The following is an 18,871-nucleotide window of genomic DNA, read 5'->3' on the forward strand; positions in this document are numbered from 1 at the left end:
TAAAATATGTAAGGGAAATACCATTATGGTATGTGACCTAAATAAGTTAAGTCTAAGCCCTAAGGTATTCAATTCTCTCTAAAAATCCTTAACTTTAATTCTACTTCTCCACGAATTCCTATCCTCAACCATGTCCTCGGAGAGGTTTAGGTCTATCAAATCATGTCTAATCCTCTCATCCCAAGTCAATTTCGGTCGTCCTCTACCCCTCCTCCCCTCTATAGTAATGTTTTCTACGGATCTAACAGGATTCGTCGTCTGTCTTCTCTTTACATGTCCAAACCATCTCAATCTCCACTCTCTTATCTGCTATGTTCGCCATGGTTGTAGGCACACTGTACCAGAGCTATAGGTAGGGTCTGGGGAGCTATTGTAGGCAAACCATCTCAATCTCCACTCTCTTATCTGGGGAGCTATTGTAGGCAAACCCTCGGCTCTATTGTAGGCAAACCATAATGGTATAGCACACTGTACCAGAGCTATTGTAGGCAAACCATCTCAATCTCCACTCTCTTATCTGCTATGTTCGCCATGGTTGTAGGCACGCTATAGCAGAGCTATAGGTAGGGTCTGGGGAGGGTGGGATGTAGGCACACTGTACCTCTATCCAAAGGAATAAAGAGGTGGCTTCCAGAGAGACCCTCGGCTCTAAGAACATGTGTATGAAGCAAAAAAAAAAAAAAAAAAAAATCAAAGTTTAACCGTTATATAAAAACTACTACTAATTATAATAATATTAATAAAAAGGTCACAGTTTAACCGCAATATAAAAGCTAATAATAATAATAATAAAATATGTAAGGGAAATACCATTATGGTATGTGACCTAAATAAGTTAAGTCTAAGCCCTAAGGTATTCAATTCTCTCTAAAAATCCTTAACTTTAATTCTACTTCTCCACGAATTCCTATCCTCAACCATGTCCTCGGAGAGGTTTAGGTCTATCAAATCATGCCTAATCCTCTCATCCCAAGTCAATTTCGGTCGTCCTCTACCCCTCCTCCCCTCTATAGTAATGTTTTCTACGGATCTAACAGGATTCGTCGTCTGTCTTCTCTTTACATGTCCAAACCATCTCAATCTCCACTCTCTTATCTGTCTTCTCTTTACATGTCCAAACCATCTCAATCTACGGATCTAACAGGATCTTTCACTATGTGTGCACTATATAGTGTGTATATATAATCACCGAGAGAAACCTAAACGAAAGTTTTTCCGTTTTTATACATTCATGCACATCGATTGCATTAGCCCTTGATCACATATGTTTAATCATAGTGGCCGGAGATGGTTCAAAACCCACTTTGAAAAAGAAAAAAGACCGAAAGCATTTTCATATTGTGAAATCTCGGTTTACATTGCAATACAGAAAACGTGGAAATAAAATATATTAAGAGTCCATTTTTTTATATTGAGGCTATCAAATTAAAAACCATATTCCTGCAAAGTGGCATTGAAAATGGGACACACAAAACAATTTCATCCTTAACTTTTTTTATAAAATAAACAACATAAGTAGTTCTGTCACCAATCCCTTGTTTCCGTCCTCGTACGTGAACTTAAAAAATAAAATAAAAGATATACATTCCAAGTTTGTGTTTATTTCTCGGCAGATTCCTTCAATCATTCCCACCATTATAATCTATAAGCATAAACACCTCTTACGTTTTCTGGTATAGTCATTGTTCTTTCGAAAATATGAAGTTATTCAAAGCTTACCATTTTCTCATTTTCCTTTCAATAACATCAACATACGTTGCAAGTCAGAAGTTCACAAAGACAGGGTGCAATGATACATGCGGGAACGTGATGATTCCATACCCTTTTGGAATCGGAGCGGATTGTTCCGTGAACCAATGGTACAACGTTGATTGCAACTCCTCCAGGCCTTCTCTACCAGCACTTAACCATCTCGAAGTCTTGAGTGTAAACTTGGTGAATCAAACAGTCACTGTTAGTACGCCAAGGATCACGGATTCAGTGGCGGATCCAGGAATTTTTTTTGGGTGGTGCACTACTTTTATATGTTTCAATTTCACCGAGTCAGGTATATAAAATTCCGGGTCGGTTTGAGGTTCGGGTCGGTTCGATGGTTCGGGAAAAGTTCATTACATAATAAAAATACGATAAAATAATAAAAGAGACACCGTCATTAGAAATTAAAAAACACATAATATCAATACAATAGTCTTTATGAATTAAAAAAAATTCTTATAGTTGTTCCCTACGAGTCTTCATCTTTTGAAATCGTTGCATTACTTCTTCAACCGAAACTTGTTGGAGGAATTCCCTTTCAATGTAACAAATGCAAGAATCGTTCATGTATTCATCACCCATCCTATTACGCAAATCCGTTTTCACATTCTTCATTGAAGAAAAACATCTTTCAACACTTGCCGTTGCAACCGGCAAAACCAATGATAACTTTATTAAACGATACACTAACGGATAATCAATGTGTAATATTGTTTTCACCATCATTTTAGCAAGATCGCCTAAGCCACTCAAGTTGGCAAACCGCTTATCTTCTTTCACGTTAGTAATGTAGTGGCCAAGTTCATATACAAGCTTATCCTTTTTATCAAAATCAAAATCACATGGATACATCTCGGCCAAGTTTATCAAGTTTACTTTACTAAAGGCACTAAAATTACAAGACGGGCTCAAAGAACTCATATTAGTAAGCAATTTAGTGGTTACCTCATTAAAGCGGCTTCCAAGCTCTTGAATTTGCATATCGAGAACCGTGTTGAAATTATTAACCACATAATGATGACGATTGGTGATACCGGTCTTCTTTCTTTTAAATCTCGGGTCAACATACTCGGCTTCCATATCAACCACTTCAATTTCATATTTTTCACAAAAGGATGTGACATCTTCCAAAAGTGAGTCAAAACCTTCAAGTCGATACCTTTTTAGGCCTTCATCAGTTAACTTAACTAGCTTAACTGCATTCAACATATCTTGATCTTTTCTTTGAAGCGCTTGACACAATGTGTTAGTAACACCCAAGATGTATTTCATCAAATGTAAATAAAATACAAAATTAAAAGTTTTTATGAATTCTTGAAGCCCACGTGATTCATTTTGGTAATTTGAAAACTCTCCCGATTTTTCTATATATTCAAGCACGTCAATAACACAAGGATATAAAGTAAGCAAACGGAGAATTGTTTTTTCATGAGAACTCCAACGTGTATCCCCAGCTCTTGCAAGTGACAATTCTTGATTCTTTCCACTTCCGGTTTCAACTTCCGAATTCATTTCCAAACTTTCTCTTTGACTTTCTCTTAACAAATCTATTCTTTTACAAGATCCACCAACAACATTTACTAAATTTGATAATTCTTTATAAAGTCTGTAAATCTCATAATGTTTGGTTGCAAGGCCCACAACAACAAGTTGAAGTTGGTGAGCAAAACAATGAACATAATATGCCGAAGAATTTTCTTTCAAAATTAAAGCTTTCAAACCATTAAACTCACCGGACATGTTGCTTGCACCGTCATATCCTTGGCCTCTTACCCTACCAATACTCAAGTTGTGGCGAGCAAATAGGTCATCAATTGCAGCTTTAAGAGATAACGCGGTTGTTTCCATAACATGAACAAGGCCAATAAATCGCTCCTTCACAAATCCTAATTTATCAACATATCTTAAAACCACGACCATTTGTTCTTTTTTAGAAATATCTCTCGATTCATCAACTAATATGGAAAAGACATCATCATTAAGTTCTGCAAATATCCTCTTTAATACTTCTTCTGCAAAACAATTACAAAGTTCTTTCTGGATTGATGGAGACGTCATTTGATTATTCCCGGGAGCATTACCCAATATAACCTTACCAATTTCTTCACTTAGTTCTCCAAACACTTTTAAGAACTCAATAAAATTTCCCCTGTAAAGAGATTCTTCAGACTCATCATGACCACGAAAAGCTAATGAACCATTCAACAATGCTTTGGTAAGTCTAGCCGAAGCATGTAATCAGATTCTATATTGTTTTTTATGTAGATCTGTTCCCTTATCAATGGCCACAGGTATAGACTGAGCTTGGTTAAGTAAGTCTTTCCCCTTTTTACGTGCTTTGTTGTGAAAACTATTGATTTTTCCAACATGATTGCTAAATTTCTCTTGACACCTATTCCAACATCGCAATCCTTTACTTAGAAATGCATCATTTTGTCCACTTTCCTTAAACAAGTAACAATGCAAACAATACACTTTATCCGCTTTGACACTATATTCCAACCAATTTCCAAATTCACTAGTGTACCATTTCTCATTAAAGCGTCTTAATTTACCACTAAAATTTGTTAGAGGACAATCATGCCCGGTTGGTTGACATGGACCTCTAAGTAGATATGCCCGTCTAATTTCATCTTTTTGACTTGGGTGATAAGATGAAATTGGTTGCCTTTCGGAAGGATCCCATGGTAGATCATCCAAATTTATTTTTAATGGTTTACTACTTGAAAATGATGATCCAAGGTTCGATGGTTCACTTTGATAATATTTCTTCATATTCAAAATACCTACAAATCAACAATTTCAAACTAACAAATTTAAAACTAAGAAACTAACAAAAACTAACAAACTAACAAATTAAAACCAATAATCTAACAAACTAAAACTAAATTTAACAAATAGCTTAACAATTAAGTAGTTAACACTTAACAATTATGAACAATTAACATTTAACAATGAATTATTACCTTCAAAGTGGGAGGATTCGAGACTCCGAGTAAAAGTAGGCAGTGGCAGGAGGACGGGGATCAAAGACGGGCTGAGTGGCTGATAGAGTGATAGATCATAGACTGATAGAGTGATAGACTGATAGAGTGAGTGGCTGATAGACTGGTTGGTCAGGGGTTGTGCAGGGCAGGCGGGCAGCGGGAGTGGCTGAGGGAGGCTGTTGGCGCCGGCGGACGGCGGTGGACGGTGGTCAGTGGCTTACGGTAGTCATATACGGCGGTGGACGATTGGTGTTGCCTGTTTGTGAAGAGAGGCGCTGTTTGCTTATGTTTGTTATAAAAAAACCCTAACATCAGTTAGGGTAACTTAGTAAGAAACAAAAAAAAAACTATAAAAACGGGAATAGAACCTGCGACCTCCGGGTTACAAAACCCACAAACTACCATCCAGGCAAGCACTTTATATGTTTTTAAGATGGTTCCTGTATAATTTATAAGGTGGTTCCTTTATTATTTTCTATATATAAATACACTATAATTTCGAAACTCGGGTGGTTCCGCGGAACCACCCGTTACTACCGTAGATCCGCCCCTGCACGGATTGCAAAAACAATAGCAGTGAGATTATGGGCGTCGATCTTAGTGGGCGCCCCTTCTTGTTTTCCAAACAAGACAATACATTTGTTTATGAGGGGTGTGGTACTGCTACATTGATGGATAATGGGAGTGTGCTCACAGGGTGTTCAACAGCTTGCGGTCTCAATGTTACAGTACTTGAAGAAAGCAACACATGTTTTGGAAACCGATGTTGCCAAACTGCAGTTCCTCATTGTCTCAAGTCATACAACATTAACTTGACAAGCTTTGAAAGAAAAGGGGAGGGCGAAGCTTGTGGGTACGCCTTCCTGGTGGATAAAACTTCATATAACCAAGGAAGATCTTCTGACCCAATTATATTCAGGAATTCCTCTTTTATTCCCGTATCACTTCTGTGGATTCTAACAAGTTTGGATAGCTTTACATGTTGTAATGAGGTGACCCCAGAAGAAGGCACACTGGATATTTATAATGGTACTCCAGTAGATACAAGGAATTGCGGCCAGTACCATCATGCTACGGAGAACCCTTATTTGAAAGACGGATGCTATAGCTATGGTATGTAAATCAGTATACACTATCAGTTATCTCAGTTATTTTGCTTCTCAAGATTTATGACTTTTAGTTTCAAATTTAAATTAAATAAATATTGAATGCACACATTTGCTAAAAATATTCCAAGTTTTGGAGTAAACTTGTGGGTCTGGCACTTCTGTGAAATTTTGGGTATTGTCCCAAGTGAGTACTAAAATCGGACCCCTATATATAATTCCAACTCAAAAAATCAACGATAATTGTGTTAACGATAAACAAATTAAAGAAAACTATTATAGCAATAAATAAATACAAAGCAAACGACAAACAAAAGCAAAGTTAAACAAATCGAATGACTCTCCTTAAATTCTTCAAAGCAAAGTTGTTAATCAATTCTTCGTAAATTATACTCTCTATTCAATGATAATCCATTGAATAAAACCCCCAATATTATTTAATTAAATAGCCCTCACGCAATGTTGTTCAATCGATTCACGAATTGCTCCCTCACCACCTCACGCCTTGTTGTTCGACCAAGATTACTGATGTGACGTTCGACCTTAACGATTAGTTCTCAAACTGATACAGGTTTTCAAAAGAAAATATTGGTATTGGGCTGATTACGAAACACATATATCTGGTTTTCTTAAAACAGATCCAAAAAAAGAAGATATTATGGGTTAAACAAACGGAGTATGAGTAATAGGCCCTCTTACTTTTAGGTTCAAAAGGAAAAACCAAAAAACTAATGAACTGGGGAACCCCTTTCTAGCCCTTGATCATCTCTCATTCATCTTACTGTTTACCCTCGATCATTTACATCATAACTTTATAGCAAGACAAAAATTTTGTTAAAAAAAATATTAAAAAAATACAAAAGTTATAAAACCAAAATAAACAGGAAAAAATAATTACAAAAACCAAAATGTTTATCTAGCACTCTTCGTCATAAAAATAAAAAATAATTATTGATTTAGCCTTTGGGTTTAGTTTAGCTTTTAGAGTTAGGTTTTTGAGAAAGTTTAGGTTTTTAGGGGGGTGGGGTTAGGTTTTTTGGCAGGGGTGAGGGGTTTTCAGGGCTTTTTTCTCTCGGTAGGGGTGTAGGTTTTTTTAGCCTGGATGGGGGGGGTGTTAGGTTTTTTTGGATTTGTTAGGTCATGTAAGATGTAGAGTATCTAAGAACATAAGAGGTGCATCATAATATTAGATGAATGTTCTAAGATTTAGTTCGCTAGTTTCTCACTTTTATTGAGTTCCATGATGAACCCACACATAAATATATATATATATATATATATATTATATGATGGATCTTGCATTAAGTGATATTACAGCGAGAAGTGAATGTGTAACTCCATTAATCCCTAATTTTTTACTCCTATGTTTATGATGTTATCTACATGTATGTAGGTTGGCTGTATTTATGTCTTAATACGCATTCAAACCTACCTATACACATACAAATGTACCAAGCCACATTGAAACCTACGTACCTACACACATACAAACATACATACACATATACAAACATACGTACCTACACACGTACATACGCACCTACACACGTACATAACACACCTACACATATGAAATGGAGTGAAATTAGGGATTAATGGAGTTATACCTTCACTTCTCGCTGTAAACAAACTTCTGAAATGATCTAATACCTATATATATACATATATATATATATATAGAGAGAGAGAGAAGGGTCAAAATCACAGTAAAGCATTTCTTAACCATTAAATCCTAGATCCAGTGACATATATCTATTCTTACTATCCATAGAAAACTATGTATATTACTTTAACTCGTCCAAATCGTACAAAAACTACGATGTTTTGGGGGATAAAAGGTCGCTATGACAATATTGTAATTACTCTATATAGAGTAATTATGTTATAACAGGGGGGGAAAGTAATTATTATTACCATACTTGTAGTGGCGATATATCATCCATGCTACACCACTACATAGTTGTATTTTGTTGTAGCATAATTACTCTATACATAGTAATTATGTAAATGTCATCGTGTCTTAGGTTTTTTTTAATTCTTATTCTTTTATGGAACTCGTTTTTATTTGATAAAATCACACACACATATATATAGGGACAAGTTTAAGAGAGAACTTAAAAAATTGAAAAACTAGATAACTCTTCATTTTACATATAAAAATACTAAAAAATTTATTTTTCATGTAAAAACATATTTTTACATGATCATTTTAGAACTTTTTACATATAACCACATGTAGAAACCGTTTCCAAAAAAAATAATAATTTTCAGTTATTGGAGTGTCTTCTAAATGTATTTATAAGCAAAAAGTCTAAAAAACGTTTATGCTAAAACTAATTTTTAAATGTGAAATCGAGTTTTATATTATTTTTTTACATGTAAAATGAATAGTTCCTCACTTTTTTTGAGTTCCATCTTGAACCTGCCCCTATATATATATATATATAATATGGATTAGGATCATGAGAGAACTTTTTTGAATCTGCGAACTATGAGAACCATTTTGGACAACAAAAAACCCAAAAATAAAAAAACACAAAAATGAAAAAAAGTAAAAAAACCAAGATTCTTATTTTAACATCCCGGTTTCATAAAAAAACTCGGTTTAGCTAAATTATAAACACTTATGTATAATATATACATATATGTACATTTACATTTTTTTATACATATATGAATAATTTAAGATAAATGATACTGTACATATATTTATATTACGTAACTATAGATTAAATAAAATTATACATATGTGTATACGACGTTTTTTTAATGAAACCGGAATGAAATATAAGAATTTTTGTTTTTTTACTTTTTTAATTTTTTTGTTATTTTTTGGTGATTTTTTTAAATATTATTTTATAAGTCCCAATATATATATATATATATATATATATATATATTCTAATAAAGTAAAATAATTGTAAACACGTGTCGGTTTGTGGTTAATTCTCACAATTGTTTTTCCTTCAAAACTAATATATGTCATAGATCAATAATCATTCACTTTCATTTTACACACTATTTATATTATATCTATAACATGATTAAATTATTCACTTTTCTTTAAACTTTATTTATATTATATCTATACATTTTTATAAAAATAAATATTGACATATTATACTACTATACATTGTTTGAATATATTTCACAACATACTTGGTGAAATCCAAAAATTAACAATAAGCCTCATTTGTTAAATATTGAAAAGAATATAATTTTAAATGTTATCATTAACATATTATAATATGTATATTTTTGAAAATTGTAAATAAATAAAAAAAAACTCTAATATGTTTTCAATTTACGAAGTGATTTTTTTAATCATTAAATTATGAATATATGTTTAAAAGTTTATCCATTTTTAAAAATAAATCCATTTATCTACTGGTTTTTTTGTACATTTTCGTCTAAATTTATAAATTATAAATATATGATTTAAATCTATCTATTTATTTTTTCAGTTAATTTAGTAAATTATACATATATGTGTTGAATTGTAAGGATGGTATATATACCAATCGCTTTCAAATATAATAAAGTTTATCATATTTAGTTTCTTGGGTTTTTTTTATAAAGGATTTTTTTTTGTGTGAAACTTAAATTTGATTGTTACGGGTTAAAAGTTGGCAAATAGACCGTTTGATACAAATTAACTACATTTGGCTCAAATTTGTTACGGGTAAAAAATGGGTAATCTGAATATTTTTAAAATTTGGAGAATTCAAATTGATTTATCGTCAAACTTGTTACGGGTTCAAAGTTTTGACTTGGAAATGTAAAACAAATGAAAGTTAGAATTTAAAATGTGATTGGGTTTTGAATTTATTTTTAAGGACACATTTGGAAACAGTCAAAAGATTCGGGATTTTGCATATTGAGTATTTCCCATGACTATTATAATTTAAGAAAAAAATGACAAACATTTTCGACATGTCACCTTCAGGCCTACAATGCTTCTAATTTTTATCAAATTAGAAAAGTTTGTGTCAGCATTGACTTTTTATTGAATAGTAATCAGAATGTTGTATGTGAAGCATGTCGTACAAAATTATGCTCAAGTGAAGCAAAGCATTCACAAAATTGAACGGGTTAACTTGTTTTTTTTTGTCAATTGGCAAAATCGAGAAGCCCCTCAAACTTATCAAAATATGTTTCATGGTGTAGCTCAAAACTATTATTATATGAGAAGTATTCTCCGAAATTGGTTCATAACCAAATTTCTTTTAATTATACATATATGATACTGAGAATAAATTTTCAATAAATTGAGTGTTATTGGGTATGTTTTTGCACGTGCATTATTATTTTTTATTAAGTTCAATTTTTTGGAAAAAGTTATTTTGTGATATAAATAAAATCAATTTATGTATAATGATACAAACATATATGTAATGCATTTTTCTATATACAGTATGGTAACTTAATTATTTAGATCATTACATGTGTTACACGGGCTCTAAAACTAGTATGCACTCCGCTATACGGGGCTGGCCAAAACCACCATTATAATTTATATACACATGCGCATACTTACGTTTTCTGATATAATCCTTGTTTACAAATATGAATAACAAGCTTACTATTAATTACTCTTTTGTCTTTCAATAGAAACTCCAAAATACGCCAAGACAGGAGGTAATGATACATGCGGAAGTGTGAGCATTCCATACCCTTTTGGAATTGGTGCGAATTGTTCTCTTAACCAATGGTACACGGTTGATTGCAACTCCTCAAAGCCATATCTACCTGCACTAAACCACTTGGAACTCTTGGGTGTGAGTTTGAAAAATCAAACAGTCACTGTTAGTTCACTTGAGATCACTAATTGCCAAAACCCGGTTCTAAATAGCAGTGAGATCATGGGTGTCGATCTTGTTAGGAGCCCCTTCTTGTTTTCCAGAGAACAGAATATATTTGTTTTTGACGGTTGTGGTATGGCTACTGTGATGGAAAACGATCGTGTGCTCACAGCTTGTTATGCGGCTTGTCATGGTGTTACACTTCGGGATAGAAACAACTGTTTTGGAGTTGGTTGTTGTGAAAATGTAGTTCCTAATTTTCTCAATTCTTACAACATTCACCTCACCGGGTTGGTAGATGAAGGCGGGGCTTGTTGGTCTGCCTTTATGGTGGATGAAGCTTCATATGACCCATCTATTATTCCAAGGAATACATCTTTTGTTCCCATATCACTTACGTGGGTTTTAATGGACTCAGACTGGGATCAACTAACTTGTTGTTATGACGAATCTAGGGTAATATACTCATTGGATATGCTCAATGGTACTACAGTGGATACATGGAAATACGACTACAACTCAAGGTCATTAGAAGGAAGCATTTATTTAATAGATGGATGCTCTGAAGTTCAGCCAGCTGGTATGTTACGTATAGCATTAACCTTAATTGATAGCTAGGTTATATATATATATATTTGTTTGTTTATTTGTATTGTGACATGGAACTTCCAAATCTTATAGTTAAAAAAGACCCTACGGATGATCTGTGTACAAAGTGCAAACAAAGTGGAGGCCGCTGTAAATGGGAAGCGAAATATGACGGTGGTAATGGACATCTCCGTCAGAACCTCACTTGTATTCCTAAAGGAGAAGGAACTTCACTGGGTGTAATTCTAGGTATCGTCTTTAATTTCTTCATGCTTAAAATTTTTTACACCCTATATTCGAACGATCTGATTTTAGTTATGAACAATCAAAATGGTGATCAGCTGGAATTCAAAAGATTCAGAGAGTCAGTCTTACAGTCTACTTCTGTCTTTTGATATTAAACACATTTTTGTGAGTGAAACACTTATGTTGAAATAGGACAGAAGCAAAAAATACCCATCGTAGTAACCGTTATATATTTTTTCTTTTAGCGGTCAACAAACATAGAATGCTTAGGTACTCAGTACAGGGTGATTCAATGGCAAAAGCCATCACCGGCTGGCCCAACCCAGTCGTACGGAACCCTTAAGCGCCTCTAAGTTATCTTCAGTTCCGGGGAAAACCCACCCATCTGAAGGCCCACTGGTGGTAAAACCTGGGTGCCTCAGAATCAAACTGGAGATCACAAAGATCTCAGTCTTCCTTCATTGAGTCACCCATGCCCCCCCCCCCCCAACCCCCAAAAAAAAGTGTTGTAAGGATTGCACTTGGATCTCCATTAAGAAACACATGTTTTCTACCACTTCACCACATTATAAAGTACGAAGTATCCGTCATATTAAGCATCGCATCGATTTAAATGAAATAAATTAAACCCCGGATACAAATTTTGGTCAAAATAATTACTCCCTCCGTCCCATTATAAGTGTCATAGTTAGACTTTTCAAGTCTTTCTTTTGCAACTTTGACCGTAAATATTTTTGCTCGTGTCATATAATACTTGATGAAAATTATATCAATGTAAAATACATTTAAAACCCAATCCATTCATATGTTTCACATCAAGTATTATATAACACAAACAATAATATTGTCGGTCAAAGTTAAACAAGAAAGATTTGAAAAATCAAACTATAACACTTATAATGAGACGGAGGGAGTAATAAACATAATCAAATAAATAAAAGTTACAAAACCAATTATTTGAAAGTGTTGGGAGGTCTAGATGACAAATAGCACTTTTCATCTCTAAAATAAAATTGTTTTCTTCTTTAATAACCTACGTATTTACAAGTCATGTTCGAGTTAAACCACTTTTTAAATAGATCTTGTTCGAGTTGACTTGTTTAGAAAATAGTCGTGTCAAACGATCCAAAACCTATTTCATTTTCATGTCGTGTTTCATGTCATGACAGAAATTGTTGCCCTTAATTTAAACCCTTAGATATCTTTTCTTAGATAACTCACAGAATGGCTATTTATTTGCGATTTTTCCATAAGCTCTAATTAGTTGCACCTTTTGGCAATATAAATTTTCAACTTTTTACTTCTTTTTAGTAGCGTACAGTGTGATCACAAAGAAAGTTGGAACATAGAAAAATATGAAACCACTTGTAAATTAGCGTTCTTTAGAAACTGCAAGACAGATTAAGACGTAAGTAGAGAAGTTCAGCTAGCCATTAGTCTACTTACTAACGGTTGGCTTTGTGTTGGCCTTCATTCAGGTGTTAGTATAAGCATGGGTGTACTTTTTTTGGTTGCAAGTAGCTATTTCTTGTACAGAGTGATTAAGAAAACAAAAGAAAGGAGGCGACGAAAGAGATTTTTTAAACGCAATGGTGGATTACTTCTAAAACAACAAGAAGAAGTTGACCCGTCTTTAGCTGATAAAAGTCATAAAACAATACTTTTCACATCACGTGAGTTGGAGAAGGCCACTGACAACTTCAATGAGAACAGGATTCTTGGGCGAGGAGGTCAAGGTACAGTCTATAAAGGCATGTTGGTGGATGGAAGGATTGTAGCAGTTAAGAAATCAAAAACGGTTGATGAGAACCAGTTAGAGCAGTTCATCAATGAGGTGGTAATTCTTTCCCAAGTTAACCATAGGAATGTGGTCAAACTATTGGGATGTTGCTTAGAGACAGAGGTGCCGCTGCTCGTTTCAGAATACATTCCGAATGGTACCTTATATGATCGGCTTCACAAAGAAACTAACGAGTTTCCAATTTCTCTGAACATGAGATTGCAAATAGCAACAGAGGTTGCAGGGGCACTAGCTTACTTGCACTCCGCAACTTCCATTCCAATATACCACAGAGACATCAAAACTAACAATATACTTTTAGATGACAAATACAGAGCCAAAGTTTCTGACTTTGGAACTTCACGGTTGGTCACAGTAGAGCAAACACATTTTACCACCTTAGTTAAAGGTACATTCGGCTACCTTGATCCCGAGTATTATCGATCTAGCCAGTTCACTGAAAAAAGTGATGTTTATAGTTTTGGAGTTGTTTTGGTCGAATTGTTAACCGGAGAAAAGCCAATTTCCAAAACTAGAGTCGGTGAAAGTAGAAGTTTAGTCACACACTTTATGTCGGCCATGGAAGAAGGGCGAGTTATGTCTATCTTTGATGCAATTGTGATTAAAGAAGGTACCACAGACGAGCTTCTAAGTTTAGCTAACTTGGCAATGCGATGTTTAAATATGAAGGGAATGCATAGACCAACAATGAAGGAAGTATTTATAGAGTTAGAAACCATACGTATGTCGCACATTCCCTCTACGATTCAAACGAAAATCAGTCCCACTGTGTACGGGGAGGAACTATCAATGAAAACTTATGGAGAAACATCATCAACATTCCCGAGTTTTGATGGCATTAGTCACTGATGCAAAAAAGCTTGGTCAGTGTTTGTTGTTCAATAAATTTATGTTGTCATATAGTTTCAGGAAATGTAACAGAACTAACTTAGTGTCATAAAAACAAGTTAAGTTTGAGAAACCTAAGTACTTTTATTTAAGCAGTTATTCTTTCACGAGTTAAAAGAGGCATGTAATCAATGAGAAACATACAAAGTAACGATTCAGCAATTGCAATGGTGATACCCCCTCTATAGCACACCACATCGTTAGACCAAGATATCGATATTTATCCTAACGACAAGGCATCACCAAGAAAGGTTCAAAAAAATTGAAGATATTTTAAAGCATGTAGCTGAGTTAAAAGAATCAAATCAATAATATAAGCAACTAGAGCATCTTACCCATAAGTTATTTTTAGACAACACATCTTCTCCAATTTATTAAAGATGGTATACAAGCACATTAAATCATGTGAATCAAAAGTTTTGTCAAAATCTACTTAATTTTATCCACCATAAGCGACAGGTTGATATCATGTCTCATATTTGTCACACCTAACCTCATGGGCCTAAACGTATAATTAACCAACAGTAATTAGTACATTTTTATTTGTTTAGAGCTATTGCGCAGCAGAAAAATATTACCTATGACAAATAGAAGGAAAGTGTAAATTTTGTCCGGTTAAATGTATCAGCCAGGTTTCATTACATCTTCTTATCAAATTCATATAGTAGGAACCAAAACAAGAACACCAAGATATAAAACCGCTGTAAAAAGGTCAGTATCCATTGCAGCAACCAACAATTAGTAATTACAAGTCAAAGTCTACTACTATCTAGCTAACTGCTTCCATTCTCGAGTTGCCTCGGGAAGATATTGGACCTACAGTGACACAAACAGATAAGCCACAGAATTAGTCGTGATTAACTTGAATTTAGTTAAGTGAGTTAAATGAAACTTAGGTCATGAATCTAAAGTCAATTAGGAATTTTGAAATAATTAATTTAAATGAAGTACCTTTGAGGCATTTCTATGAATCCAGAGTTCTGAAAATTCAAGTGGCTTGATATATTTGTTACTCCATTGTTTTCTCCTGAAACTAAAAAGATGCGGGATGCGTAACGAAAAATAAATTTCAAACATTAATGGCTAAAAATCAAAAACCAATTAACTTGCCTTGGTTATGTACTGTGATGCCATTCGAATCAATGGAGCTGTACCCTAGATGTTGTGACAGATATGCATTAAGGTCATCCGTGAATGTTTTTTCTAACTGATGTGGATTTAAATCCATGTTGCTGGATGACGGCACGGATGCAGATCCATTATTCATTATTGGAATTCCATTATTATTCATTCTTTGTTCTATCATCCGAATGCCATTATTATTCATTCTTTGTTCTACCATCCGAATTCCATTATTATTATTATTCATTCTTTGTTCTGCCAACAACGTATTAAACGGATAACCAGAATAATTGTTGAAGCCATTCGGTGGCAAATCAGATGGAACTGGTTGCACTGCAAGATGTGGATTCAGATAAAAACAAAAATAATAAAGTTAAATCTAAAAAGAGAAGATTTTTAAACGGAAAGCAGCTTACTTGGTGGACAAGTGACCACCTCATTTCGGTTCAACTGATTCATTAATGAAGCTTGTTTGTCAAGAAGGTTATTGAACCTTGTTATTTGGTCTATCAGTGCCAACCTAAGATGGTAGTTCCTGAAGAAGTTTTTATTTTGTTCTTCAAGATTCTTCCAAACTGAAAGAAACAAATTAGTATATGTTAAGAGAATAAGTTATAATGTAATTATTATTATTATAGAAACTAATTATATGTGATCATTTAATGGTTAAAAGATTAATGTAGGAAACATATATAATTACTTACTGATCTTGGTAAAGCAAGGCTCAATATTATGTTGTTGATAGAGAACATCAGTGACCTCCTTCATTTTCATGTATTTCAGGATACCCTTTTCTATTAGAATTTTTACCTGATCATACAACACAAAATCCATTAGAAAAAGTAATCATGTACAAAATGACACTAAAATAAGCAATACAGTCATTTCAAATATCATAAGCACGTCTCCTTAATTACCTTCTCAACCTCTTCAACAGTAACCTTTCCGCTGTCTCCGGTAGACATTTCAATCAAAACCAAATTACTCCTAATCTTTATGGAAGATTTATAAAGCCCGACTGTTCAATCGTATATAAGAAAGTTTAGACGGTTAAAACAAATCAACTAACATGTATAAACACCTTTCTATTGAATTGCATGAAAAAAAAACAGATATAATTAATATAGTTGCATTAAATGTAACTAATACAATATATGAGCAAATAAACCACTAATTAAACCATATATATATATATCTTCAGCCCAGTTCATCACAATTCTAAAAGTACATGCATAAAACTGTATAGGTTTTCTTTGTAAATTTTGATAATTTAGTATATCATCAGTGAAAATGTAAATATAAAAAGTTAATAAAAAAATGTTAAATTTTCAGGAGTGAAATTGTATTACTTATAAAACGTTAAAATAAAAGAGAATCATCATCATAAAAATTATACATCAATAAATACACAATTTTACGTAAAAATAAAAAATGCAAGAATCGCATCAAAACATATATCAATAAACACCCAATTTTACGTAAAAAGAAGCTAGGCAAGAAGCATCTTGAATCTTGAAGCGTATTAACTAACCCTCAGTTAGTTAGTTATTTAAAACGAAGGAAGACCGCCATTAATGGTGGTTGTTTAAGAACTCATGAACCAGTAACTAACTAATTAACTGATAAACAACTAATAACTGAAAAAAATAATGTGATTGAATTACCTGAAATTTTGCTGCAAAACTACGAATATCTTGTTTGATGTTTAAAGAATAATCTGAAATCTAACAAAAAGATGAGCTTAATTGTTTGTTGATTGGTGATCGTACGTACATTTCGGATACAAAGCGTAGTCCACTTATAACTCTGATTGGAGTATTTGATATTATTAGGCCAGGCCAGCCCCTCTTTTATTACTTTGTTCGTTATTAACCTTTACATATTTAGTTATTTTCGGCGCCAAAATATGTCCCTCGTTAGTCGGTTTACATGTTATGTTGGTATGAATTAGACTAAAGAAAAACTAGAGTATTAGTTAAATGATAGCAAAATAAAAGACGAAAACTTAAAAGGGGTTTAAAAATTATATGTATAACAAAATATATATACATATTCAGAAATATAATGGTTTTTTTTTTTCTTTTAAGTTATACCTATGCGTATGCAGTCTACTCATATATCTATCTGCAGTCTGCTCTTCCGACTACGACTTGTTTTTTCTTTTCCACCTTTCTTGAAGTCTAGAACACGTTGTTGGTGTAATCGATAATGATCAAACTCCTTAGACACAATTTTAATATGGTTGATTTACAATTTATTCATAGCTCGGGGTAAAATATAAGTTATCATCCATTTCATATATTGCCACTCTGAAAACGCCTTACGTCATTGACACCATAGGATATCTTGATCGTTTTCCTACCAACCACATGCTCCAACACGGAGTTTGTAGCCGACAATCTCCACTTGTTGCTAAGGTCATCCATGATGTCGAAGAACTTTCTGACCTCGTGTAACATTCCGAAAATTTTATGCCAAATCAGACAAATTTGAAAGTTCAATGGCCAAATAGTCATCAATCTAAAATAGGGTTTAAAATGTAAATATGTAAAATTTGGCCCAACCGACCACTATCCAATTCCCCCGTGGATCACTAAGGGGGTGTTTTGTACAGAGAATGGAATTGTAGAGAAATGGAATAGAGAAATGGAATTGCAGAGAAAGGGAATTGGTCTGGAGAATGAGAATTGACTGTTCTGTTTGGTAGTACAAAGATTTCAGTAGAGAAATATAGCTGAGAATCATTTCTCTTGTTTGGTACATAGAAAATAAACAGAGAATTATATCAACTTTATCATTAGCACAGGTATTTTTTTCATAACAAATATTTATTAAAAAATAAAAAACATATAAAAAGATGCATAAATTCCAACCAAAATATGCATTGATCAAACCAATTCACATACAAAACATATTTTTTAAGCAAAAAACATCAACCATAGTTAAAACCAATTCACATACAAAACATACTTCAACCATACACAACTATCCCATTGAACCATCGGTATACAACTCGACCATCTCAATTTTCTCTTCTATTGTCAACGCAAGAAAAGAACGTCCTAGATCCACATCTTTACCAATCAAATGAGCTGCTTTGAACCGTTTTTTCGTAGTCTTACCTGGTAAAGCTTTCAACTCATCACTAACCTTTTCATAGATTTCACGAGCCTCCATACCTTCTTTGCTAAGTTGTTCACCCACCATCTCCCCAAATCGAAGCAAAACTTCCTTGATATCTTTGCAAGACTCTCGATATATCTCATCTGCATCCGTGCTTCTACCTCTTTTGCGCTTGCTTGTTACACTTCCTGTTTGTCCTTCAGATCTATCAACATTTGGAACGGCTTCATCAACAAAATCAAAGTCTTCAATATCAACAGGTGAGCTTTTTTGCGTCTCTTGAACAACATCTTCTTCTCCAAGGTCAACTGCTTTACTACCAGTAGCTCTATCCTTACCGAATATGGTACACAATTTGTCATAGAAAGGAAATGACTTGTCACGAAAATTCACAGCACCTTTGTGAGACTACAAGACAATTACAAATAAATTAGACTAAAATTTTAATATCTA

At 33.6% G+C, this 18,871-nt stretch overlaps 1 protein-coding gene across 1 annotated transcript; it reads left to right on the plus strand.

Moving 5' to 3' along the window:
• The first annotated feature begins 1,694 nt into the window (after positions 1-1,694).
• LOC143554686 (wall-associated receptor kinase-like 1) lies at positions 1,695-14,134 on the plus strand. Its single transcript, XM_077044388.1, has 5 exons — positions 1,695-1,980; positions 5,285-5,855; positions 10,460-11,230; positions 11,341-11,487; positions 12,963-14,134. The coding sequence occupies exons 1-5, from the start codon at positions 1,699-1,701 to the stop codon at positions 14,132-14,134; spliced, it is 2,943 nt and encodes a 980-aa protein (XP_076900503.1). The 5' UTR covers positions 1,695-1,698.
• The last annotated feature ends 4,737 nt before the right edge of the window (positions 14,135-18,871 follow it).

Source organism: Bidens hawaiensis, unplaced genomic scaffold (assembly GCF_021521415.1).
Source record: "Bidens hawaiensis isolate Kalapana, Puna unplaced genomic scaffold, B.hawaiensis_p1.1 tig00017786_1, whole genome shotgun sequence".
Classification (NCBI taxonomy): Eukaryota; Viridiplantae; Streptophyta; class Magnoliopsida; order Asterales; family Asteraceae; genus Bidens; species Bidens hawaiensis.

Bases quoted from the DNA above. Each gene is read 5' to 3' on its own strand.
- LOC143554686 (XM_077044388.1), top strand. From the start codon at position 1,699: ATGAAGTTATTCAAAGCTTACCATTTTCTCATTTTCCTTTCAATAACA. The intron at 1,981-5,284 runs GTGGCGGATCCA...TTACTACCGTAG, and splicing joins CGCCAAGGATCACGGATTCA to ATCCGCCCCTGCACGGATTG. The intron at 5,856-10,459 runs GTATGTAAATCA...GTCTTTCAATAG, and splicing joins AGACGGATGCTATAGCTATG to AAACTCCAAAATACGCCAAG.